The 27,797-nt window shown below is 33.4% G+C and overlaps 1 protein-coding gene across 3 annotated transcripts in view; it reads right to left on the bottom strand.

Annotated features, from left to right (window-relative positions):
* Window positions 1-27,797, bottom strand: part of CSMD3 (CUB and Sushi multiple domains 3) — a gene marked incomplete at both ends in the record, with an annotated part of 1,156,743 nt that overhangs the window by 444,228 nt on the left and 684,718 nt on the right. For all 3 annotated transcript variants that reach the window (XM_080694904.1, XM_080694905.1, XM_080694906.1), the window contains 3 exons: window positions 5,146-5,340; window positions 8,627-8,953; window positions 13,029-13,211. In XM_080694904.1, coding sequence (XP_080551030.1) covers window positions 5,146-5,340; window positions 8,627-8,953; window positions 13,029-13,211 — 705 coding nt within the window. The remainder of the gene's footprint in view (window positions 1-5,145; window positions 5,341-8,626; window positions 8,954-13,028; window positions 13,212-27,797) is intronic.

Here is a 27,797-nt window from a genome sequence, read left to right as displayed (position 1 = left end):
AGTGTTAAGTTGCTTTGACTTCTTTGAAAAGAATAATTAAGTAAAAACAGCATCTTACTCATGTTTTAGGAGACAAAAATAAAAGCAAAATGCAAATATGTCGTGTCTCCTTGCTCATGATTTTGAAAACTTCTAGCACTTTGGCTGGCAGAAGGACAAAAGACAAATATGTATGTCATTACCTTCAGAAGCCTCAGAAAGGAATTCTGCGATAATGCAGAACATAGAGGGAGAGAGGGAGGAAGGGAGGGAGGAGGAGAGAGGGAGAGGGGGAAGAAAGAGCGGGGAGAGAGGAGGGAGGTTGGTAAGTCATGTGGAAATTCAAGATGGAAGATCCTTAGGAGAAATCTGCTTTGGAGGGCTGAAGTTAGTGAAGATGCTCACAAAATCCCAACAGGGGATTTCCACTGTGTAGAAAACAAAAATAAGTGGCTATGGGGGCAGCATGTTTGTGAGGAGGGCAGAGCCAGGGAGGGGAGCTGTGTAAGCAGTTGCTATGAGTTCGAAACTGGCAAAGATGGAAGAGGATCTTCAGGAAGTCTTATATATGATATGTGAAAATCCTATGTCAGCCCATTAAAGAGATCTACAGCATTCTTCAAGGCTTCAGGGTAATTCTTTGAAAGAAGGACAGAGACTGGCCCTAGACAGAGCTAGTTATACTCAGGCTACTGTCTCAGTGTGGGAGAAGGATTCACTGACTATTCATGGGTGAAGACCAGAACTGAAAGGTCACAAGACTTTTAAGAAGTATCTAAACTTTATCTTAAAGGTGATACTGGACCAACCCATTTTTAGAAAAGAAGTTCAAATTTTCAGAAAGTCTAAGTCTATTCTTAGTTAAACTATCTGAATTAAACTTCAGGTCAGTGAGTAAAATGCATATCCAAATTCTTTTCAACAATTGTATTTACACTATCTGAAGCTGGGCATGATAACCCTTATTTGTAATCCCAGTACTTGGGAGTGTGAGACAGGGGGATTGCAGGTTCAAAGTCAGCCTCAGCAACTTATTGGGGCTCTCAACAATCCCGTAAGACCCTATTTCCAAATAAAAAATAAAGCAGTGCTAGGGGTATAGTCCAGAGGTAGAAGGTCCCTGGATTCCATCACATGTATCAAGATAAATAAAGTAAATAAATAGAAATAGATTTGATAGGAGATAGATAAATAGATGATAAACTATCCAGAATAAATATATCCTCAGCCGTGGGATCATAGAATCGAGATGCATTATGATACTCCTTTTCTTTTGAGCTGACATCCTTCTTCAAGGACTGTAGAAAATGAAAACTTTTCTTTCACTTTTTTCAAAGATTTTCCAAAGTTTCAGATTTGAAGACTGATTGAACTTGATGTATCAATAATTTGCTGATTTGCCTAAACTTCTGGGCAATTACGATAGAAAGGAGTTTGGAGTATGGACTATGGCAATCTTTAACTGGTGGAAGCCTGAAATTTCCTAATAAAACATTTTAGAGTGTCTTCCTTTGTTCTGTAAGTTCTAAACAAAAGAAATAGCTTTCTAATTTTAATCAGCATTTTCACCATTTTAGGAATGTATTTAATTTTTTAATGTTTAATGTGATGAAAATAAAGTACATGTTGGAATATTTCATGTGAAGAAAATAAAACAAAGTCGAAAGTTTGTCATATTAATAAGAACACATTAGCTATATAAACATATTAAGAATCTTCCTACATAAAATGTTTTATATGATGATAATAAAAAGCAGTTTTAGCTCAAAATGTAAGCATACGTTAGAGGTGATGATAGTGCCCTAAAAGATGAACTGTAATACATAATAAAGCTCTGCTCTCAAAATACACAGTATCTAGAAGATAAAGGAGATAGAAGGGAGGGCTGCCAGCTACATTTCTCTTCACAATGGGTGTGGTTTTATGGCAGCTTGAAAAATGATGGGGGCAGGGGAAAGATTAAAAAAATTGGAAAAGAAAAAATAAACTTTCCTCAGATAGTCTTTGGTTTTTCTCATTAGAACCTAAGAAGAATGAGCAAAAAACACAAGACATCAAGATAAACCTTAATTCCTGTCTAAGAAGTCAAACACATAGGCATACACAGAAGTCTGTTTTGCTATGTAGAAATGATTTGTTCTGTAGAAACTGACTCCAAGTGTGGCCTGGGGCATTGTAGGTAACCTGGCAAGTGCTGGCTGCACTGCGCTTGCTCTGCCTGCCTGGCTTCTGCCTTCCTTGGCTCCAACCTCTTCCTTAGTGATGTTCCCGCCTTGATGTTGGATTCACAAACAGGTCCGTGAGCCAACTGCACGTCATTTCACTCACACACAGAAGAGTAATAGTCTTCTCTTTCAGAAACCTCATAAAGCTTATCTTCAGGGTGTTTGGAATGCTCATAGTCCTCAGCCAAATTAAAGTTATGAATTTTTTGCTTACTTTTATAAGAAAGTTAAATGCCTTTTTTTTACAGAGTAGAAATCACTCTCTAGAATAAGCAGTGATTCAAAAATTTGCTTTTAAAAATTATGCTATTATCAATTTTATTATTTTATATTCTCAGATATTTTCTCTCTCTCTCCAGCAGATCCCAAATCAACATCCTAATTGGGCAAGTGAAATCCTCATATAATTCCACAATTACCTGACAGTAACCTCTGTCTGTTCACTGAGACTGAAAAGAACTCACAGGCCAGAGGTGGAAAGACCAAATCCTATCACTTCCCAACTGCAACGGTGCCAGGGCAGCCATAAGATCACACTGAAACTACTGAGCATTGTTCAAAAGTGCATTTTTCTCTGTGCTCTTCTATTCTATATTTTATTCAGCTCATACTGAATTGGTGCTAGTCCTTCTGCCTGAAATAGACCTTAACTTTCATTACCCACATTTCCTTTTTTCTGGGGCCAGGGGTGGAAAACACTGGGGATTGAACCCAGGGACATTCTATTTCAGAACTACAATGTCAACCCTTTTTATTATTTATTTTGAAACATGGTCTTGGTAAGTTGCTGAGGTTTGCACTACATTGCTGAGTCTGGCCTCAAGCCTTGAAATTGTGCTAACTCAGTCTCCCAAGTGTTGGGATTACCGGTGTGTGCCACTGGGCCTGGCTCCCATTTTTTTTTAAATACTAATGTAGGCTTTCCTGACTGCTTTCTCAAGTTTGAGACAGAAACCATGATAAAATAATGAATGGTCTTTGGGGAAATTATAATGTGAAAATTGAATATTATTTCTATTTTTATCTTGTTATTTATCTTTTATTGTGTAACTCCATCATATTTTAAAATAATATCGTAGTCATAATGATTGCTAGAGCAGCCCCTTATAAACTTGAAAAAAATATTTTTGTGGTTCTGGGGATGGAAATCAGAGGCATTCTAACTTTGATCTATATCCCCAAGACCTATTTTATTTTGAAACAGGGGTTTACTAGTTTGATGAGAGTCTTACTACTTGCTGAGACTGTCCCCACACCTCTAATCATCCTATCTCAACTTCCAAATACTGGGATTAGTGTGAGCCACCACACCCGCCAAACTTTTTCACATTTGATGTTTAAAAAATAGTATTCACATCACCTAGCTGAGCATCCTGAAATCACAAGTAAGGAAACAATTGCAATTAAAGAGAAAGAAAGTGTTCATTGAAGAGGTCACTAGGAAAACTAATTACATGGCTTGTGGTTACTTCATCACAAGACAGTCACTCCAGTGAAAGTCAGCAATTTATAGGTAATATTACATTCATTAAGTCAATTACAGTTTGGAAATCAATAGTCAATTTTGTCAATTTATTAAGAAGAAATTGAGAGAACAAAATATTTTGTTATTATGATGAGTACTGGTAAGAAGAAAGACTAGGAAAAAAGAAAAAGGAGCTATTAAAATGATGAACTAATTATTATGTGGTGATCTATATTCAAGGTGTTTTATGATTATAATTTTCTATTTGGTATAATTTCATCTATATCATTTTAATGAATACATATGTATTCATAGACACTAGAGAGAAAAAAGAAAATTGAAATTTAGAATATTAATTCCTACTATGGCAATTCTAAATAAAGCCCCTTCTAAACTCACTTCTGAGGATTATAAACTGATAACATTATATCAATACATATTTTTAAACTTTTATTGATACATTATAGTCTCAAATCATAATGTAGTTCAGAGTAATGGTGACATAACAAGCACACAGTACTTGATAAATTTTCCCCTTGCTCTCTCCCCACTTCTCCTTCCATAAAATATAAGCTCTTCCAATATCCCAATTACTCTAGTTTCAACATATTTTAAGTATGATTATCCTTCTTTCTTACCAATATGTTTTGATTTTATGTGAAAAAATATAGAGAGACTTCAAAACACTGTATATATAAAAAACATAGACACATATATTTGATCTCTCTCATTCTCCTTGCACACACACACACACACACACACACACACACACACACAGTCCTGAACTTTATTACATTTAATTGAGAAAACAAAAATTGAAAAATAAATTAGCAAACTATACCCCCAAACATTATCCTTTTAAAATATATTGTTTTAGCATAAAATTAACTAATAAATGATGCATAGCATGCCAAGAAAATATGAATGGAAATTAGAAATGATAACTTTAAGTATTATAGTTAACTCTACCTAGTATTGTATATAAAGCTCTGCAGCATGCCAAAATGAGTCTACACTTTCAACCAGTATTTGCCATTATTGATTGATTGACTGATTGATCTGTGATGCTGGGAATTGAACCAAGGGGCATTCTACCTCTGAGCTAGACCCCCAGCTATAGTTTTTTATTTTTTATTATGAAACAGAATCTCAGTAAGCTTGTGGAGGGCTTCACTAAGTAGCTGAGGCTGGCCACAAACCTGTGATCCTCCTGTCTCAGCCTCCCAAGTACTGGGATTACAAGTGTTTGCTATCATTTCCTATGTTAATGTGCATCTTTTAATAAGAACTCTTTTAAAAGAAAGCTGCTAAATCTTATAAAACACTTTAACATAAAAATTAAAAGTGTTATTTGTTCCACCAAATATGTAACTTGAAGTAATATTTAGGGCAATGATTACAATTGTCCTGAGAAAACAATGCCTTTGCTGTAATGGTTCCTGGTTCAGGATGGGGATCTGACACCTTTGCACTTACCTCCACATCTTGGAATGGGTCCACTCCACATTACTTTGCCATCCATAAGAATACATGTAATTGTTTCCGTCCCCTGGGTTTTAATAAATCCTTCTTCACAAATAACTGAAATTGAACTTCCTAATTGAAAGTTGTCTCCAAACCTTCGGGCGTTGATTGGTATACCAGGATCAGGGCATTCATTATGCCCAAAAGCTTTAGAATGACAAAGAAAACCACATAGCAATAAGAAAGAGGAACTTTCATATTTTGGGTTGAAAAAATTGATTCATAAAAGGGTTGTGTTTATGTCTAGGAAAACCTTTTGTTTATCTTCTAAAATATAAATAATTTTCTCTAATCCCAATGGAATATATATATATATATATATATATATTGTTTTAAAATATGATTTATATGCTGACCTTATGAAATTTCAAAATAGAAATATTTTTGATTATTTGTGAAGATAACTGGACAAAGTCCATGAAAAATTTTATAATAAATGTGACTGTTTTAAAATATGGGTTACAGGCTAACTTTATGAAATTTCAAAATAGTAATATTTTGATTATTTGTGAAGATAACTGGGCAAAGTTCATGCAAAAATTCCTAGTATAAGCTGGTCAGAATTCCAACTAATGGAAATTCTGAGGAATTTAACTCTATCTTATTGGAAACTTCTGTGATTGCTCTGTATGGAATTGGATGATGGTCACATTGTCATAAATTAAATATTTCAATTTAATATGAAAGTTATACAATGCTTTTCTTAATATCCATAGCATTTATTTTCTACCATCCAGGAAAAGGAAACAGAATTGACTTTTGCAAATAACAAGTTCTAGGCATCTTGATGTTATTATTTCATTTAATATTCAGATTAGCTTGATGAGAAAAGTATTCCCATCAATTCAAACGGTATCTATTATAGAGTATTGTTAGGCTCGAAAAACTCTAGTAACTTGCCTCTGATTAAAGACATAGAACTTGAATTCTGGCTTTTAACTTTTTATCAATACCCTATTGTATCTGGGGTTATTTGTCGCATATATCTCAGGGGAATGTGAATTCTTGATCTCACAGCCACCACCTTATTTTACCTTATTTTCCCAAGGTGTATACTTAATATACTTACAGCAAAGAGCAATAAATGTAATGACAATGTGTCATTAAATTTTTCATAAAGTTACAATTTCACAAACATTTTCATCCAAACTTTTTTCTCTTTATCTGGATGAACAAATGGTACTATAATATTTTAATTTGGTATAATATAAATGGAATAATATTTCCACTAATAGCTAATAATGACATGAGACCGAACACTAGAGTTATTGATAGCTTGTTGTCCTGTCAGGAGACCACTTACTTACAAAAGTGAAAGATAATCTCATGCTCCCAGATTACCACCACCCAGTTATCACATACTTCTGTCAAGGGAAACGCCAGGCTGAATCATCTGGTGTGGAGTCTATGTGGATATTCCTGACATTAGACTCACTATCTCACTCTAGTGATAAAAAATCACCCACCTGCCACACTGCCCTGATAGAGCCAACCCTGACCAGATTAGAGAAGAGAGGTGGCACCTGATTCCCGAACATGCATAGCACAGCTCTCCTACGGTAATAGAAATCCAAACACCAAAACTACTTAGAGAGAAGATGCCTTTAGAATATGAGCTTCTATTCTCCATTCACTGGCCACTGAGTAAAATTTCCTGCTTGCACTTATAACCCCTTGAATCTTTACAAACTGTATTAAATAGGAAAAGAACCTGCAGATTCCATAATAGTAGCAGGGTCTAAATATATAAAATATATTTTATGATTCATTCCTACATACTGCATAAGTGTAAGCAGTTATTTAAAATTTTCTAAGCAACTACACTGAAGGTCATGAACTGCATAATTTATTATCCTCATGTTTAAATTAAACTATAGAAAAGAATACTAAATGCTTTAGTACATAAAATATATTTTTAGGTGTACTTATTTTTAATAATTGCTTTTATATTATGGCCTTTTGCAAACTGATTTATTAACTTGTGTGAATATATAATGCCCAACTAATATTTTCTCAGAAAAATGAATCTTAGTAGCAAATGTTAAATACAAAAATGTCTATATTATCAATTAAATTACTTTAATTGACCACAAATTTGTAAATTTATACATGTTAAATTATTATTAAATTATATTAATTGATCACAAATCACAGTTAATTTAACTCAAATAGTGAGCAATTACACATTGACAACTTATTAGTGAAGAATTACACAATGACAACTTATTAGTGACAGTATTCACCACCAATGCCGCTTTGAAAATACATTTGCGCTTTGTTAGTAACTGCCAAAGCACAGCATAGAATGGATGAGGGCAGATGGAAATAAAAACAAAAATTCTTTCCAAAGGGAAACATTAGGAGCTGGAACCTAGTCCTATTGTTATGTAACACTTAAATATTAGCTCATCTGGCTGGTCACAGCAGGAAACTTCAAGAAAAGCACTAGAAATCACTATTATACTATGGCTCCAGGTAAAATGTTTGAAACAGAAGTATTAGTATGTAAGTGTTAGTATGTAAGTGTATTAATTCACTAAGGCTTTTCTTTTTTCCTCCTTCGTGTGATTTATCTATTTGCTATAATTGTAAGAATACTGGTGATATCTATTAGCTAAAAAAACAAATCTAGAGAAATGTAATAAACACAATAATATAAATATCAAGGTAATTATTGGAAAGCCAGACCAACAAAAGTAGCTAACATTGTTGAACATTTACTAGATAATATACACTCTGCTAAATTTTGTCATGGATCACCTATTCTTCATTGTGATTCAGTGTAGCTTTATTGATGTGAATATTGTGACTTTTTAATGTCATGAAACCAAAAATCAGCAAAGCCAAGATTTGGAGTTATATAGTAAGACTTTAAAACTGATTTTCTTCAAAATGAAGTTTTTTGCCCCCCCCCCCCAGTAATGGCTTTGTTAAGTCGGCTCAGTGGCCCACCACCCTGAAGTGAATGATTTCCTTCTCTATGATGTTTCTGTAGCCTTGTGATTCTTTTCACTTTTAAAATTAAAATGATGTTGCCATTATTTGTTTAAAGTCCCCTAGTGGTTTATGAATAATGTTAAGAAAAGATCTATTTTTCTTTTGCATGTGCATGCAGGTAATAGCCAAATGTGTGCTGTATAGTAGGCTTGAGTTTATGATAAGGTTTAATAGAGTAGGCTAATATATTGGCTTAAAGGTAATGATATTTGAAGCACTTTAAAAAAATATACCAGGCGTCTCATAAGCAAAAATATATGACACATTTGGGAGCAAAATGTGATTGAAAATTAAGGATTAAATGATCACCCCTGACAAAACTCAGTCTACGGCATGCTCATATATTTTATCTATAAAACAAGAGATCTAGTTTGCTTGATTCAGTTTTAATTTGTAGGAATATATTATCTGGGAAAATAAAACCCAAAAGACTTACTGTTGTAAGTGATGTTAAATCCACGTCCTGACATTGAGTGGTCAGCTTGAAATTCCAAGCGCAGTATGTGACTATTACTTGTAAGATGGGAAGGCACCTCAGCCCCAGTAAAGGTTCCGAGAATTGGGGAATCTGGGGAATCACCATCTTTAACAGCAAGGAAGTCAAACTGAGATTCCAGATCAAAGTCATTGAAGGAAAGGTGTATCCGACTTCCTGGGTCAGATATAATTGTCCAGATGCAATTTAAATTATTTCCATATCCTTCTGGGTAATCAGGAGAAAGAACTGTTCCCATTGGTGCAGTGAAGTTAGAGAGACAAGGAACTGGTGAAAATAGGGAGATCAAAAAATACAGTGAATAACGGAAAGTAATATTTTTTTCTATTTTGTCATATTCTATAATTATGAAAGTCAATTAGCAGTTAGACAAAATTAATGTGAATTGCCTTGTAAGTTACAAAACTATGGGATATGTTCACAATGAAATTTTAATCAGCCTTAAAAAAAGAACCAAATTATTTTATTTTCAGGGAAATGGATGGAACCAAAGAACATTATGCAAAGTGAGGTTAGTCAGTCATAAAATATCAGATGTCAAATGTTTTCCCTAATATGTGGAAGATAGGGAGAAAACAGGACATAGGAAGAACTCCAGACAAAGGAAGAAAAACCTTAGATGGTTGAAGAAGGCCACCTAACTGAGGGAGATGAGAGGGAAGAGGGAAACACCTCAATGGACATGATGAAATATCTCAAAGTCAATCACTATGCTGAGCATGGGAAAGAGGGAAGGGAAGGAAATAGAGTGGGAACTGGAGGGGGAAAATAAATGAGCGCTGTGAGCATGTATGCCTCAACCACCCTAAACTTCATCAAGAGGTATGATTACAATGCACAAATAAAATAAAAAATCTAATTAGTATTTAAAATGAAAAAAAAATGGTACTATTTTTAAATCTTAGGAAAGAGAACTAGTACTTTGGATGAATTTAAGACATTATTCTCAAATATGCACAAGTAGGTAAAGTGGCAACAATTGTTTTGACATATGTCATGCTTCTATTAGTAGTTAAGTAGCCATTGCGCTGAATACACATGGCAAATATATTTGTATTGAGTATTTTTCTTCTACCCCCACAAAATAAGAAATCCTACGTTAAAGTGATATTTCACATGTGAAGGAAAAATAATTCAAAAGTCCAACTTCTCTTCAAAAGTTTATTCACAATAGCCCCCCCCTACATCTAGAGTACACACATCTTCCTGTTATCTCTTCACTTTTCAACTTGCCTGTATCCTGGAATCAATTAATCCTATAGCCCTTGATGGGTTTATTTTAAAATTAGCTTCTATCATTGAATTTTTATTTTTATTGTTCTTTCCGTACACTGTAGTGATATTCAAAGTGATTCATTCATATATGCATCCAACATCTCATGATTATCTTTCTGCATCCCACTCCGTCCTCCTTTTTTCCCTTCCCCTACGTGCTTGTGAAATTGGCAGTGATGGCTTTATATAATAACATTACATTATTTAGACTGTTTCTTTCCTCAAGCCTCCCTTTCCCCTTCCCAATCCACTTCCTTTATTGTACTGCTCTGTCTCCTTCCTATTTTCTCTCTAGCTTCCACAAGTGCAAGAAAAATACATGAGCTCTGATTTTCTGAGATTGGCCAATCTCACTTAGCATCATGTTCTCTAGTTCTATGATTTGTTCTATTTACTTTTTTCTTAAAAATGACATAAAAATTTTATACTCTTTTTTAGCACTGGGACTAAACCCAAGGCCCTCTATCTCCAAACTACATCCCACCCCTTTTTATTGATTGATTTTTGAAACAGTAAATTTATTTAAGTTACTGAGGCCCGGAACATGCAATACATCTCACACTCCTGGGTACAGCCCAGGAAATTGTTCTTCTTTATGAATGAGAAAAACTCCACTGTGGATATGTACCACATTTTCTTTATTCATTCATCTGACAGACATTTGGGTTGTTCCCATAATTTGGCTATTGTGAATTTTGTTTCTATGAACATGGGTATGCCTGTATCTCTATAGTACTTTAATTTTAATTCTTTTGGAAAGATACCAGGGAGTAGTATAACTGGGTCATATAATAGTTCCATTCCTTCTTTTATGAGTAACCTCCATACTTTGCGGTAGTTTTATTAGTTTACAGTCCCACTAACAGTGTGAAAGAATTTCTATTTACCCACATTCTTGCCAATGCTCATCATCGTTGTCTAAGTCAAGTTCCATAAAATCCGTGCACTGTCAACATTTTCCTGATCGCTAATGATGTTGACCATTTTTTCATTCATTTGTTGACCATTTGTTTTCTTTTTTTTTTTTTTGAGAAGTGTTTTTTCAGTTTGATTGTGCATTTGTTAATTGGGTTATCTGTTTGGGGTTTTTCCTATTTATATGAAACCAATACTACTTGGTATTAAGACTCAGACCCGCCTATAATCCTTGATTTAAATAAAAGATAAAAAAAAAAACTTTCCATAGTGCAACAGAAAGAAAATGTTTTAGCTTGGCAAGCCACATAATCTTTGGCAACTACTTAATGCTGCCATTTTAGCAGGAAGGCAGCTAAATTGCTAAATGGAAGTGCATGGTTTACATTGCAATAAACATTTACTTACAGATTCTGGCAGCAGGCTGGATTTGATTTGGGTGTGCCATCTACTGATCTAAATGATCACGCTTGGGAGAACAGCTGACCAATGTCCTCACCCTGACACCCTTACCATTCAGCTATGTAGATACTTAAATCCATCATTATATACTGTCATTACATACTGTACAGTTTTTTTCGTGTAACTTCCTTTGACCCAATGTTACAATTTTGTTTGTATTATACTAACTTTAAAACTTAACATTTGGCTTTAGTTTCCACATAAACACTTTGTCTCTACACAATGTTCATACTTATTTTTGAATTTTTAATGTAACCGTATGTCGATATATTTGGTCAAGTTCCCAAGAAAATTGTGCAAATATTTGTTTAAAATTTCTAAGCAACTTTTTGTATAATTCACATAATTAATATAGTGCCTTCTCATTCAGGAACATGGTATCTAATTTTTTCCCCATAGGATCTCCTTTTCCTGTTAAGTCCTATCATTTTCTTTCCTTGAGTGATTTGAACTTATGTAAAGTTTATTTCTATATAATATAGTTTACCCTTTTGAATAAATTCATTTTGAACATATTTTAAAATTAGCTATTATTTATATAAAAATATTATTATTGTTTTGTTTTATTATATATCAGGATATTGGATTTAAATATTGTTGGAATGGTAAAAAATTGTTTTGTGAATACTCAAAAATGTTACATTTTTGTTTAAGTCAGAAATATTTTCAATATTTCCATCAAATGCATTTCAACATCTATTAAATTATTTCAAAAACATTTTTATTTTTCCTGTGATATATTTATAATATTTACAGTTCTCCAATATTAAGTCAACATTTAGAAGAACATATAGAATTAAAGATTTTCAATTAAAGTCCTTTAAAATACTACTAAGCTTTAGATGAGATGAACAAAAATCAAATCAAATTCTCTTAATGGATTTTCTTCTCCCACAAGAACTTTAAGAAGGTGATCTTAGTTAAGAATAAGATAGCCCTAAACTAAAATGGCCTTAGTAACTGTGGACTTTTCTCTCCTAGATTTTGGAAGAAGAATGAACACAATAATATTGTAATTAGGAAAATTTCTGGAATTAGAAAAGATTCTAAAAACACCCACTTTGTTGGAATAAAGACAGTAATTTAATTGAACTTCAAATAATAGTAATAAGTTATACAAATTATGTTTTATTGCAGCTAAACTAAAATGTAGTTTAATGTCTTAATGTATTTGGAAAAAATATTTCTTTAACTCAAACTTATTGTGTATCATAAACTTGAAATATTTTTTCTATGCAATATAAATAAATAGTACTTTATGCATTAATGTGAACATCTTTGCAGAAAAAATTGATGCATTATACATAGAATACAAGCTTTAAATATTTTAAGTGGTTTTGATTGCAAATAAGTATATACTATCTTCTTAAAATAAGTGAGTCCATTAGAATTAGCTCAGATGTATAATTTCCATAAGACATAGCTATCTACAAAGTATAAAATGCCACCAAATTAAGCATAAGAACACATATATATTTTGCAATTACCAAATGAACTGTGTTAATTTTGCTTAAATCTGTACTGAAATTTATAATTTGGCATTAGCACACTTGTTAAAGATAGTATCATATAGTGCTACTCGTTCAAAAATAATTACACGCTTGCAGTTCTTGGCAATTAATTACAAAAGCAATTATATGCAAGGACAGGGTAACATATGCTGTCTAGAAGCAAAACATTTGGTACTCACAGATACAGATGGGTATGTTTGCAGACCATTGGTTATTCTCTTGACAAACAATGGATTTCTCTCCAATTAATTCAAATCCAAATTGGCATTCAAACCTTAAAACGTCACGATTAGAAAAGCCATCACCTTCTCTAATTCCATATAAAGGTGTGCCAGGATCACCACAACTTTCTTTCTCAATTTCTGTAAAAGCAAAAGCAAATGATAAAAGTTACTTTACAAGCAGACATGATACCTAAAATACTGAGTTTAGTAAATGTGTACTTTCTGTGTAAAGACAGTTCAGAAAAAAAGGATGGATATATTCTTTTATTCTATTTTAGCGGTACTGAGGATGAAACCAGGGGCATTCTGCCTTGGAGCAACGCTCCCAGCCCTATTTTTTTATTCTTTATTTTGAAACAGGGTCTCACTGAGTTACAAAGGGCCTAGGTAGCTGAGGCTGTCCTCAAACCGCGATCCTCCTGTCTCAGGCACCAAAATGCTGGAATTACAAGCGTGTGTCACCATGCCCAGCTGGATATATTCTTAATATAGTGTTAATTTTTTTCCCTTTTGCCACTTTTATGTATACTATCTGATGAAATGATCTTTGAAGAACAATTTGGTTATTTTTCTTACTTTGAAGATGAAGAATGTGAGGTCAATTTAGCTACAAAGGATGTATCAAACATAAATTATGACAAAATCTCAGATTTTCTGTCTATACTACATAAACACACACACACACACACACACACACACACACAATCTCCAAACTCCCAAAGATGCTTCTTATTTTATATTTGTACATGATCAGAATTTTGATGAAACAGTCTTGCCTCTCTGCTTCTCTATCAATCGATGAACACCTCTGCACATGATGTGTTACTCTCTCTCTGGTGTTAGTTGAATTATTGTTCCAAGTACACAGAAATAACAGCAGTGTACTTAAGAGCATACATCATATTTGCATTCCAAACTTTTTAACTATGTTTTTCAACAATTGATTATTGGATGAGTTGAAGACTGAAAAAATATTTCAAGAGCATCCTTAATATTCTGATTTCATTTCCTTTGGAAAGATGACTAGGAGTTCTATTGCTGGGTCATATGGTAGCCCCATTTCCAATATTCTGAGAAATCTCCATAGTGATCTCCATAGTGGATGTGCTAGTTTGCAATCCCACCAACTGTATAATAGAGTTCCTATATTACAACATCCTCACCAGAAGTTATCATTGTTTGTGTTCTTTATGATTGCCATTCTAACTGGAGTTAGATGGAATTCACATTCATAGTAGCACAATTTACAATAGCCAAATTATGGAACCAACCTGGGTGCTTATCAACAGATGAACTGATAAAAAGCAAACTGATATATACACACAATAAAATTTAATCAGCTATGAAGAAGAACAAAATCATGCCATATGAAGGAAAATGGATAGCTTTTTTTTTTTGAGCAGACTAATATATTTGTCTCTGTCTCTGCCTCCCAAGCACGGGGATTACAAACGTGCGCCACCACACCCAGCACATTAGTTAGTTTTAAAAAATGAGTAGATATATGTTTTCTCTTATATATAGAAGATGGAGAGATAGTAACATCAAATAGAAGAACAGAGAATCCAATGAAGTGGTTGAGAGGGGTTAGGGAAGAGAGGAGAGTGACAGAGTCTTAAGGAATCTAACAGTTAAAATAATGCTATGAATGTACACAAAATTACCAAGTCCAATCTCTAAGATATTCACTGGGAGGGTAAGGGATGGTGGAGGGACCCAGTGGAAAGGGCACCAAGAATTGTTCGCATGTATTTTTTTCTGTCATTGTATACCCCAATATGATGTAAAATTACAATGCACCAAATAATATTAAAAACAAAGAAAAAACAAGTAAATAAAGATGCAGAAGAAAAAGAGCATCCTTAAAACACCATTTTGAAGTGTATCCAAAGACATTGCAAATATCTGAGGTTGTCAGATGTTTGAAGCCATGAGTGTCAACAATACATTACTTTGGTGATTCCATTTGGTATCTATGTCACATGAAACCTCATTAATAGTTATTTCAAACAACATTAAAAAGTAAAAATAAAAAAATTTCAAAAATAAAATTTTGAGATTAAGTTACAGCCTATTTTGATACTATACTGTCCACACATTTGTGTTTGTTCTATAAGCGCTCATAAGTTAGTGTCTTGTTTCTTTTTCTATGCTTTTTATACACACATATATAATATATAGTATTATAAACATATTTATGTAACTATAAAAATCCTCCCCATAAACACTGTGTTATATAAGTATTTTAATTTTCTTTTACTATGAATGTTATTAAAACTTGCTCTTTTTTAACCAATGTGCTTTAGAGACATTTTTAACACCTTGCATCCTTAGCAAAAACCATAGAAGGCTACAATGATTCCATTAAAATATTAGATTTAATTTGAGGTTGTATTCATGCATTTTTATCTCTGTCATATAATATACTTGTCTATATTATTATCTTGTGTGTCATTCCCATTCAGTTTTAACATCCAGAAAAGATGTTAGCAGTTTCCCATACTTTAATAGGCTTTAGTTTCTGTTACAGGATAAATTGGCTCTTTGAAATTTAAAAATTCTCAAAAATACTGCCTGAATTTAGTCTAGTTTAAGGTAGTCATATTAATATCATTTAAGTTTTTCAGAAGCTTATTTTCTACTGAGATTTTTTTTGGGGGGTGATCAGTATTGGCAAACTATATAAAGAGGTTACATTATCCATACTAATATTTAGTAGTAATAAAATTGTTACAAGGGTTTGTATATTGTAATTATAAATGTAATTCATAAATATTACTCACTCCTAATACTATTTATTTGTGCTTGCTATTTTTTGTTGTCATTGTTCCTACTTACAAAATTTTGTCAAATATATTAGTCTGCTCAATAAAAGCTAGTATTACTCCTGTTGATTAATTTTCTTCAAAGTACTCCTTTGATATGGGAAGATTTATTGTTCATTTCTAAATAGTTTATAGTTTCTATTTTACTCTTTTTTAATTCATAAATAATTTCAATATTTTTCAATTTATAGGCAAGGTCTTTATATTGGTAGATTTTTAGCATTATTGCTTTAGAATTCACTATGTATATATCCAGGTCTCACCATGAATATATCAGTGAAATAGTCTTAATTCAAATTGTTATTTGCAAATTTAAATTATTTAAGATCTAAATACTTTTACTACTTGTCTTGACAGTTTCTAAAAGAAGTATGTTAAGGTTTCAACTTGCATTTGGATTGTGCTTAATATTCTGATAGCTGAATGAATCAAGTTTATGTCATATATTTTAAAGCATCATTCATTTATTATATATCCAGAATATATTGCTTTGAATTTTTATTTTTACATGTTTCAGATGCTGTTCTACCTATGCAGGATACACCAGTGAACAAACGCAATGATTTCTGCTCTCTGCAAATGTACAATTCAACTGGAAGTTTACAAACAATAACCAATATAGTGAAAAACTGTTGATAAAGAACAGACAAAGTATTAGATGTTCTGAGCTGATGTTAAACTCATAAAATGTCACTACTCTAATACCTTCTTATGGGAATTGTTTTTGTTATTGAAAAAAACTGGTTCTTCTCCATCTGATAATATCATCAGTTTGCCCACAATTTTGAATGGCAGTTGGAAAGGCATAGATTTTAATTCAAAATAAATTTTCCTCACCATTCTAAAGATATTTATTCCTGATGTTTTAACAGTGCAGCATTCCTGTTGAGAAATGAGCAAGAAAACTCATTTTAATTCTCTCATAATTAATCAGTATCCTGATCCCTCTCTTCCTGCTCTAGAAGAGTAGGGCTTCTTTTAGACTTGCTGTTTTAAATGCACTTATCTTTGAATCTATTTGTGTATTTTGTACTTGATAGATTACTCCTGTCAAATTATGACTTTTCTTTCAATTCTTGGGGATTGTTATCATTATTAATTCCCAAATAATGCTTCTTAAATGTTCTTTTTTCTCTGAAATTCTTTTATATTGAGTATTAAAACCTTATGTTAAACTGACATGTTCTCACATTTTTACTTTTTAAAATTCTCTATTTTGTATTTAGAAGAATTCCATATGTATGTGTAAGAAAACACAGAGACATACATACATATACATATATATTTGTATATTTATATACTTATACATTATGAACTTGAGGTTATATCACGCAGTTTTTCTACTTCCAAACTTATGTATTAATTAAGAAAATATGTTGTCATTTCCTAAATATTTAATGATCCATATTATTATTTATTTTACTTTAATTTAATTTAATTTATTTATTTATTGGTACTTGGGATTGGACAAAGAGCATTTTACTTCTGAGCTATACATGCAGTCCTTTTTATTTTTTATTTTGAAACATGTTGTCACTTTGTTGCTGAGATTCTTGCTAAATTACTGAAGCTGGACTTGAACCTGTTATCCTTCTGTTTCAGCCTTCCAAGTACTGGGATTACAGGCATGCACCAATGCATCTTGCTCACTATTACTTCTTATTGTTTCAACAATCCTCTTTTTTATGAATATACTTTTCTCCTTTGTTTTCATAAGGTTATCCAGGAGAATAATTTAGAATTATTGTCTGATTTCCCTTTAACTCTGTTTCTTGGGTATACAGAGAAATGCACTGAAAGGAAAGCAGAGTGAACTTGCTTCTAAAACAACCTATATATTTAAATATATTCAAAGAATAATAGTGGCTGTTAAATCTATGATGAATACATGCAGGAAAAATATGAAAGAATAAAACTGTGGAGCTTGAGTAAGCTGTCAAAAAATGTTTTTATTGGCTTGTTTTTCTATATCAACGCAGATCTTATACTCTGTTTTGTCACCTTCAATCTTCCCCACTTTCAGGCTAATTTACTATCAGAATTCCACAGAAGGAAAGTTCTTCTGTGTTGGTACATTATGCAGTCTACTTCTATGGTCTTCATTTTGTCCTGGAAAGATCTTCCTCCATAACTTCATCAGATTTATCTTCCATATCTGGGTATTTGTCCCTAGAGTTGGAATATTTTTCTCTGTGTAGCTGACAGCTATTTCTCAGGATAACCTGTGTGTGGCCTTTATCCTTGAGGTTTGTGGCTCTGGGGCACAAAGGCTTCCTGAGAAGAAGTTGAGAACTAGTCTCCCATAGGGGCCTTGGTTCATAAAATTTTCAGCCTACAACTATTTTCCATATATATCTTCATGATTATTTATATTTTTCTCTTAGGGCTCCTCTATAGCTTATAACATCTAAGATATTTTTCTTCTTATTCTTGAGTATTATTATATTTTTATTTGTGTTCTATCATCTTTGGCTAGGCTGAGAGTGCTTAATTTGCAATTTAAAAATAGCTTTATTGAAACCTAATTTACTAACAGAATTCACCCATTTAAGTGTAAAATTCAACTATTCTTAGTATATTCATAGGGTTGTGCAACCATCACTGCAATCTATTTTAGCACATTTTCATTATCCTTCTAGTCAACTACTTTGAAGCAACATTCTTTTGTTGCTACTTTCTGATTACATTCTTTAATTTCAAAAATATATTTTTTAATTTTTATTTTTTGTGCTACTAGGGATGTAGCCCAGGAGCATTCTACCCTTCAAGTTATACACCATCCCTACTTTATTCTTTATTTTCAAACAGGGTCTCACTAAGTTGTGGAGGGCCTTAGTAAGTAGCTGAGTCTGGCTGTGAAGCTGTAATCCTCTTGTCTGTCTCAGCCTCCCAACTATTGGGATTACAATTGTGCACCACCATGCTCTCCCAGCTTTCAAGAATATGTTTTTAAATAAAGGTATAATTTTGAAGCTATATGACCCTTGAAGATTCACTAAAAATATGTAATAAGTAAAATGAATATACAACTATTACATATGGCTGCTTTTGAATTTTTTTCTACCCAGAGCACAGAAATTATATCCAAACAAATAGTGAATATGCGAATGCTACAGAAGAGACACGCCCATAGAACACTTGTCAGCAGCAGCTATCACTTAATGAGCATTGAACCATGCTGGTATTGTGAAAAGACTTTTAAAATATCCATTATGTAATCTAATCCTCCAAACAACCTCATGAAGGAATTATTCCCACCTCTAGTTATAGGTAAGAAAATTGAAGGTCAAAGAAATTAAATAACTGGCTCAATTTCACACATTCTCTAGACAGCAAAATTATGTCTTTCTGAATCCAAAGTGTTAATCATCTTACTACTGTGGAGGAGTCTTCATTTACTAATTGCTAATTTATGAAAAACACATTTAGTTTCTACTATGTATCAAAGACAATACAATAGGTATCTGTTCAGCTCTGGGAGCACCTAACAATGAATGGCATCACAGTCAAGGGAACATAGGTAGAAGAAAGAGATCACATGGCCGGATAGGAAGCTGGTAGTGACTCAGAGTTCTGGCTTGCTTTTAAAATAAATTTCTCTCACAAGAACTAATTCAAGGACCTGCAAGAACTGCATTAATACCTTCAGAGCACACACTTCTAACCACCTAACCAACTCCAATTAGGTTCCATCACCTCTCACATTGTCACATTGGGGAGTATGTTTCCAACACATGGCCATTGGGGAAAAGGACGCATGCAAACCGTGGCACCAAATATGTAAACTATGGAGAAGTTCCTATACAGACCTCAACGTCAGAATATACCTCTTCCATAAAGACTTCCCTGACAGGGAAGGCAGTCTGTTATTCTTTTTTTCTGGCCTACTATAGGCCTTGAGGTACATCTATATTGGTCCCTGGATTCTATTATAAATATACACTTATTCATATTCTGTCATGAGCATATATTCATCTTTGCTTTTTTAATATCCATTTCCATGATGATAACAAAAATTAATGTTATTTGTGTGAAGAAAAGTTGTAAGCACTTTTTACATTCAATCCTGATATTATCCTATAAGAAACCAAAGAGATAAAGTAACTTTCTTTTTATATTTATTGTAATTGGTGGAACTGGGATTTGAACCTATTCATTATGGTTCCAGAATATGCATTTTTTTCAATAAAATTACTATATTTAATATTTGATATTTGGAGCCATTGGAGAGGAGGGAGCTCGAATCTCCTGTCCTGCTGCAGCCAACACTTTTCTTTTATAGAAAGTTTAAACAAAGCATGACAAAAGATGATTAAACACAGAAGCCATCAAATTGTCACAGGTTAAGATAAGAAAAGACAGTGAGGCAGTCAGCTTAGAGGTAGGAAGGGTTAAACATCACTGGATGGACCACACTTTTATCCATTCCATCAGGTAACTTGGAATTTGTTGCCTATCTTGGAATACCTCTTCTCCTGAGACAAACACACTCCTCTCCTCTCCATAGGAGGATTTTTTTCTTTCTTTTGAAATTCATTAGCCAGGCTTGGTGGTACATGCTTGCAATCTTAGTACTTTTTATTTTTATTATTTTTAAAATTTATTTTATTGAAAGTAAATGTTATACATTTAATCTGTATTTGGTGCCCTCTCCCCCCCTCTCATTTCCCTTCCCCCCTCCTGATACTTAATACCCAGGCTAACCTTGCTATATTCGTACTTTTACACCTATTTGGAAATAGCCACTCATCAATCAAGTTCAGCCTCCTTCCTCTCTTAGTTTTCCATTCAAACTTTGCTGAGATTTCCCTTCCATTATCTGGAGTCCCTCTGGTATCCCCAATGCTCACTTGTTTGGGCATATTAGAGGAAACATATGTCCCTTCTCTTTCTATGTTTGGCTGATCTCACTTAACATAATGCTTTCCAGCCCTTTCCATCTTCTTATAAATGACGTGATTTTGTTCTTTATAGCTGAATAGAATTCCATTGTGTGTATTTCCCATAACTTTGCAAACCAATCATCTGTTGATGGGGGCCTAGGTTGTTTCCAAAATTTAGCTATTACAAATTGTGCTGCTATGAACATAGGTATGCATATGTTGCTGTAGTTCTCTGTTTTCAACCCCTTTGGAAAAATACCCAGGAGTGGTAAAGCAGAATATGCATTTTTAAAAGTTGTGCCTCCACTTAGAGTTGAATATTTAAAAAATAGTTGTAGAAATGAAAGAAAGAAATGGGAAGTTAGTATATAAAATATGTGATTTTGTTAATTACATAATAATCACAAAATTTCATAGTTACTGGGAAGCTATATGTGTAGAAAATATAGAATGATGATATTCCAGATATGTCTTTTGAGTAATTTAAATTTTTAATTGTCTTGTGATTGAAGGATATGAGTGCTGATATTTTCTTCCACCCTTTCCCATCTTGCTTTGTGTTTCCCTCTTCCAAGGTAGAAATAAAGACTAACCCATATGGACTCATCACCGTTGGGATCCTGTGCTATCTGTTGCTATTCTGGCAGATATATGGGTTGAGAGTCAGGAGAAGAATACAATAGGGCATTTCTAATCCTCTCCCAAATTTTTCTTTGTTTGATCACCATGAGATGGCTGTGTCTCTATATTAAAAGCCAAAATTATGTGAGGCAGCCCTCTCCAGAAGGTTGTCTACTGAGTGCCATTACCTAGGGATACTATACAACCATCCTCTTAGTTCCCTTAATCTGTGCCCACACTTAACCAGTGTTGAATGCACCAATTTTTATTTCCTGTGGGGTGTCTTACAGATAGAATGTAATTTACCATGGCATTCCCAGTTCAACACAAAAGGGATTTAGTTAGCATCCCACTGGCACTTGATTTTATTATCTTATAATAATTTTCTCTCCAAATATGAAATGAGGTTGTGATTTCTTTAACAAATGTAGTCTCCACTGGGATTCCACTAAAAATCTATGCCTCATTCACAACTAAATTTGGAAGAAATAAAGCCCAGAGTCAGAGGTTGGCTCCCATGGAGTGCCACTTGGTTCTTTTTCCTTCCCTACTGTGTGAGTAAAGAAATAAGGAGCAGAGGAAGAGGTGCTGAAATAGATGAGGAAGGAAGGTCAGAGGAGACACAAACAGAACACTCGGAATGTCCTCATCTAATGTGTTAGGAGCAATGTTGAAAATATAGCTTTAAATGATAATGGCTGAAACTTGCAGACAGGGTTGTTCCAGCCTTTTTTTTTTTTTTTTTTTTAGTAGCCAAGTTAACTTTGATCCTTGATGCCTAAAGAAATAAACTCTAATTTTAAATTCAATAAGATTTCCAGCCAAAGAGTAACATCTGGCCTTAAAGTGACATAGAACCACTCATTGATCAATCTCTCACTTGACAACAGTTGACACGGTAATTCAAATACTTCATAGAGAAACTGTGGAGGTTAAAAGAAAGTGATCTGTAAAACTTGCAGTTTTGCTGATTCTAAGGTGAAGGAGCCCCTTGGGAATCTCATTACCTCAGCAACGGGCTTACAGAGGTTGTGAAATATAGAATCGTGCAGCTAGAAAAGACCTTGCAAGTTAAACTGTGTCTCACCTTCAAGTAGCTCAGAAAAATGAGACTATCGTCAACATTTAAAGGGATTTTGAAAAGAAAATCCATAACTGCCTAGGCAAAAGTAATGACAGATATATGTGCAATAATAAATGGGTCAAGTGTTTTACACTCATGATGAAAAGACTGACACTTAAAATGCCTGATTAGGTACAAAAATTTAATAAAAATATGCAAAACTCAGAATGGTGGTAAACATATCCTGAGACAAGGTTTACCATTTTGTACAGAGCTGGTGTAGAATATCATGCAGCCAGTATTTAAAATTACATACATTTTTTAAGCTGTAGCAAACAGAGGCACTCTAAAAAATACCCAATTCTTCATCATATTTCACCTTAAAAATTATTGAACTTTTTTTTTTTTGTATTGGAGATTGAACTCAGGGGCATTTTAACTCTGAGATAGACCCCCAGATCTATTTTATTTTTATTTATTGAAACAGTGTCTTGATAAGTTCAAAGGGTCTCACTAAGTTATTGAGGCTAAACTTGAACCAGCAATCCTCCTGTCTCAGCCTCTCAAGTACTGGGGATTTCAGGTATGTACCACCAAGCCTGGCTTGTACCTTTTAATATGTTTAATAGAATTAAATTATCTTTATCTGTGATATAAATTATGTGCTTGAGTAGGGTTATGATAAATACTGATACTATACTGTACATTTGAGAGAACCTAGAAGAGGGAAATTTTAATGTTTTCATTGCGGAAACATTATAAATGCTTGTGAAGACATATATTTCCACTGATCTGAATATTACATAATACATACGTGTGTTGACACATGACATGATATTCCATGATATACAAAACTGTATCCCATTTATAATACATATAAAATATATATAACTTTATAGGTTAAAAATAATTAATTTTAAAAGTAATGTGCTTTTGGTTCCAAGTATGGTATTACTTTAAATATTATTAATTCGAGAGTTTTTAGGTTGTATAAATACCATTAATATTTTATCATTTCAGTGTCTAGCATGAAAATTTAAAGGAGGAAAAGAAGATCTGCAAGTAATTTGGCAGCTGTTATAGGTATGGAATCTATGAATTTGGGCTATATAGCATTTTGCTCCAATCCAGTGACTCTGCTCAAGAATTATTACCTCCACTCTGTTTTTCTTTCTCTGTTACTCTTAAGAGAGTATGCTTAAATATAAGAAAGTGTGACTAAATTTATGTTTATGGATATACTGAATATTCCCGTGTGTGTGTGTGTGTGTGTGTGTGTGTGTGTGTGTGTGTTGCTGGGAATTGAACCTAGGGGTATTCTACCTCCAAGCTATGCCCCTAAATCTTTAAAAAAAAATTTTTTTTTCAGTAGTGGGGATGGAACCTAGTGATATTTTATCTCTGAGCTACATTCTCGTTCCACTTTTAGACTTTTTTTTTTTTTTTTCTTTTGGTGCCGGGTATGGGACCTAGGGGCATTGCACCTCCAAGCTACACCCCCAGCCCTATTTTTTATTCTTTATTTTTGAAACCGGGCCTCACTGAGTTGCAAAGGACCTCACTAAGTAGCTAAGGCTGTCGGCTAACTGTGATCCTCCGGTGTCTGCCTCCTGAATGCAGCGATTACAAGCATGCTTCACCAAGCTGGACCCTCTTTTAAAAAGTTATTTGGAAATAATGTGTTGCTAGGTTACTGAGATCCTTGCTAATTTGATGAAGCTTGTCTCTAACCTGTGATCCTCTTATATCAGTCTCTCATTTACTGGGATTACAAGTATATGGTACCACACCCAGCCAGTATTTTCTATTTTAGTGAAAAAAATACAAATGTAAGTATTATTATATTTCTTTAGATTTTTACAATGCTTTAAACACAATAGAATGTAACAATTCCCCCCTAAAAAATAACAACAACAATGCTCTAACCTACAAATTCCCTAGGCTATAAATTTATTCCATGTCCCAATCTCTACAGTGGGACATAATTTAAATAAACACACACACACACACACACACACACACACACACACACACACTTCTTGGTAATTATAAGTGCTTTAGTTCAAGTAATTTATAGGCTAGTCTCATCAATTTAAATGTATAATTAGTTCATTTCAGTTGAATATATACTGTTCATCTACTGTATATGACATATTGTGCCAGGAACTATGGCCACCAAAAGAGTTCAGAACATGCTGCCACAAAATATGCCTCTGTAGCCTATTCATTATTTTGAACTGATGACACTTGAGAAAAAACAGTAAGTCAGCTAATTATAGATGGCTTAATTATCAAATTTTCAGGTATATTAGTCTTATTCATTCATATATTCAAACATTAACCTATTAATTCAATACTTGTTAACATGTTCATTCAAAGATACCTTGAAATTTCATTGTCTTAAATATTGGGAATATAGGAGTAAAACAATATTACTCTCTATTAGAAAAAACAAAATATATAGATATATAAAGGTAACCTGGACAGTGTATTTTTAGAATTAGATATATTAAAGACATAAAGATGACATTGAAAAATTCTGCTTAGGAGTAAAAAAGCAGCACAAATATTGCATAAATTTATACATGAACTAAGATTTGACAGATTTTCATGTATGTATGTTAGTGGTTTGGTGGTATTGTTTTGTATATTTTAGGTAGGAGTGCTTTGATCAAAGAAATAATAGAGTAAAACAAACAAAATTTAGAAGAAATTCAATTAGCTCATGATGGCTATACTTCAGGTACACAGAGGGTCAGGTGAAAGAGGATGTTGAGAAGATGTAAAGCTGCCCTTGTGGGTAATCTGAAGTCCCCGTAACTAACTTCATTCTAAGCAGAGACAAGCCATTGAAAAGCATGCTGGGAATATACACCGAACAAAACACATATAGCAACAGTCACACCAATCTTATGTGAAATGAACAATACATGATATAGAGTCAATTAAAGAGACATGACCCTACTCTCTTAGGAGCTCAGAGTTTAATAACAAAGCAATGAGATGAAAGTATCAGGAAGTATTCTATTTCATAAGAAGACTCCACATAGCATGGTTCACTAGCGACCTCACTTAACCTGTCTATTTTTTAAACATATTCCTTTGAAGTGTCTTGAATGAAAGAACAAAGTGAAATATAGATTTTTGTCTAAATCTCTGTGGATACCTGTTTAAAAGAGTTTGCAAGCAGAGATAGATCAATATTTTCTGAACTATAATAGCAATCAAAGTAAATGGATTTTTCTTTCGAAAGAACCATAACTGCTAGCAGTTCTACAGCGGCCATAAAAAACTTCAAAACTCTATTGCTCTTCCTGCATCTACCAGACGCTAAAAGGACTTAAGATTATCTGGCAGTGTGACTTTGTATATCTATAAAGCAACTAAGAAGAATCAACCACTCTTGCGATTACAAAAGACCACATTGAAAAAGGCCAGAGTGAGGCAATGAGCAGAATATGCCTTTTACTTTAAAAATAACCATGTTGATACAGTGTTAGCCCTTTATTGAATTGAGTGCTGGGACTATCTACCCAATGCTTTCAAACTAATAAAGTTATTTGTATTCTGAATGGGCTGCACTAGTCATTGAGGGGAAGGGGGGAACTGAACTGGGTATTTGCTCAAAAAAATAAATGTAGCATTTAACCAGGCATTTTGTAGCAGTATCTATGAGTGTGAAAAATGGATTAAAATGATTTCATATCTTTGGAGTTGGTTTCTTTGTATCATTGTGCCTCTGAGGATTATATGGACCCTACAGGAATATCTTCTTTTGGTTAAATTTGAATTATTATGTAACTTATAGCAAGTTATCAGTATTTAAATCTTCTCAAATTATAAAAATATTAATGTACTCTTAAAAATACCAAATTATATTTGGGTTATACTGTTTAGAAACTCTGAAGAGGAAAAAGCCAGGTGTTTGGTTTTATTCATTCAGTAATATAATATGTACAAGACATAGTTTCAAGAGCTATAATGGTTTAAAAAATTGACTAAGGTAAAGATTCTGGCTGGGCGTGGTGGCACACACTTGTAATCCCAGCATTCGGGAGGCTGAGACCAGAGGACCGCGGTTTGTGGACAGCCTTACCTACTTAGTGAGGCCCTCCGCAACTTAGTGAGACCCCGTATCAAAATAAAGAATAAAAAATAGGGGTGGGGGGTATATCGCAGAGGTTGAATGCTCCTGGGTTCCATCCCCAGACCTGCAAAAAACAAAATAAAACAGACCCCCAAAAAACAAGATTCTGTAAAAAAAGATACAATCTTACATTTATAAAATGTATGTATGTATGTATATATACATATATATATATGTATATATATATACATATATATGTATATATATAATTTAAATGTAAGGTGATATGTGACATAGTATTATTTATTAAAGCTATTTCAGAGGCAGGTAAAATGATTTGTTTCTTGGAAGGGTGCAAGTAGAAGGATGGTTATAGGAGAGAAGTCGAACTTCATGTAATCTCTAATGATTAAAGAGGTCTTTATATATGGAAGCTAGTAAATATACTACAGAAGGAAAAAGAGGCATAACAAATAAAAAGAAAAGAAAAGAGCTTTGGAGAAGATACTAAAAATTTTGGAGTAAAAAGTAACAAAAAATATTCACAAAGAAAAATATTCTTGAGTCTCTGAAAGCACAGATTTAGAAAAGAACCTGGGAGGGCTGGGTGTGATGGAGCATATTTGTAATCCCAACATTCAAGAGGTGGAGACACTATTTAGCAAGGCCCTTTGCAAGTGAGACCCCCATTAAAAAAAAAAAAAAAGACTAAAAGAAAAGAATCTGGAGCTTGCTACTGGAATAATTGAGGGAAACAAAATTAAAAGGTAATTAGAAGTGCAACCAAAATGGAGATGACAAATTCTGGTAAAAAGGGACATAATAAAACTATGAATTATTTGCAGTGGGAGATAAAAAAGGGGGGTTAAAGTTAAAAACAAATTAAAAAAATTCTCCAAGCTGCATTAAGTTCCATGGATTATTAAGAAGGATTCCTTTTTTTTTTTTTTTTTTACTCTGAAGGAATGAATAAATCAATGGACAATAATCAAACCATTTAAGACATATAAGAAGTCTGACCCACACAAAAAGTGCAGGAAGTCAAAGAGCAATTTTTGCAGCAACAACCCCAAACAAGAAAGATCAGGCTTGGCCAAGGAGAGCAAACTTCCTTCCATTTTTTTCCCTACTTCCAACTCAGGACCAATCTAAACAGCAAAATATACTCCCAAACTAATCAAAATTTCTGCTCCCTGTGGCAACAATCTCCAACCAGAGCATAACTGGAGTGATTTTTCTTTCTAA

This window comes from Muscardinus avellanarius (genome assembly GCF_963383645.1).
Source record: "Muscardinus avellanarius genome assembly, chromosome: 4".
NCBI lineage: Eukaryota > Metazoa > Chordata > Mammalia > Rodentia > Gliridae > Muscardinus > Muscardinus avellanarius.
Note: the sequence above shows the minus strand (reverse complement) of the source record. Positions and strands in the feature narration are given on the sequence as shown.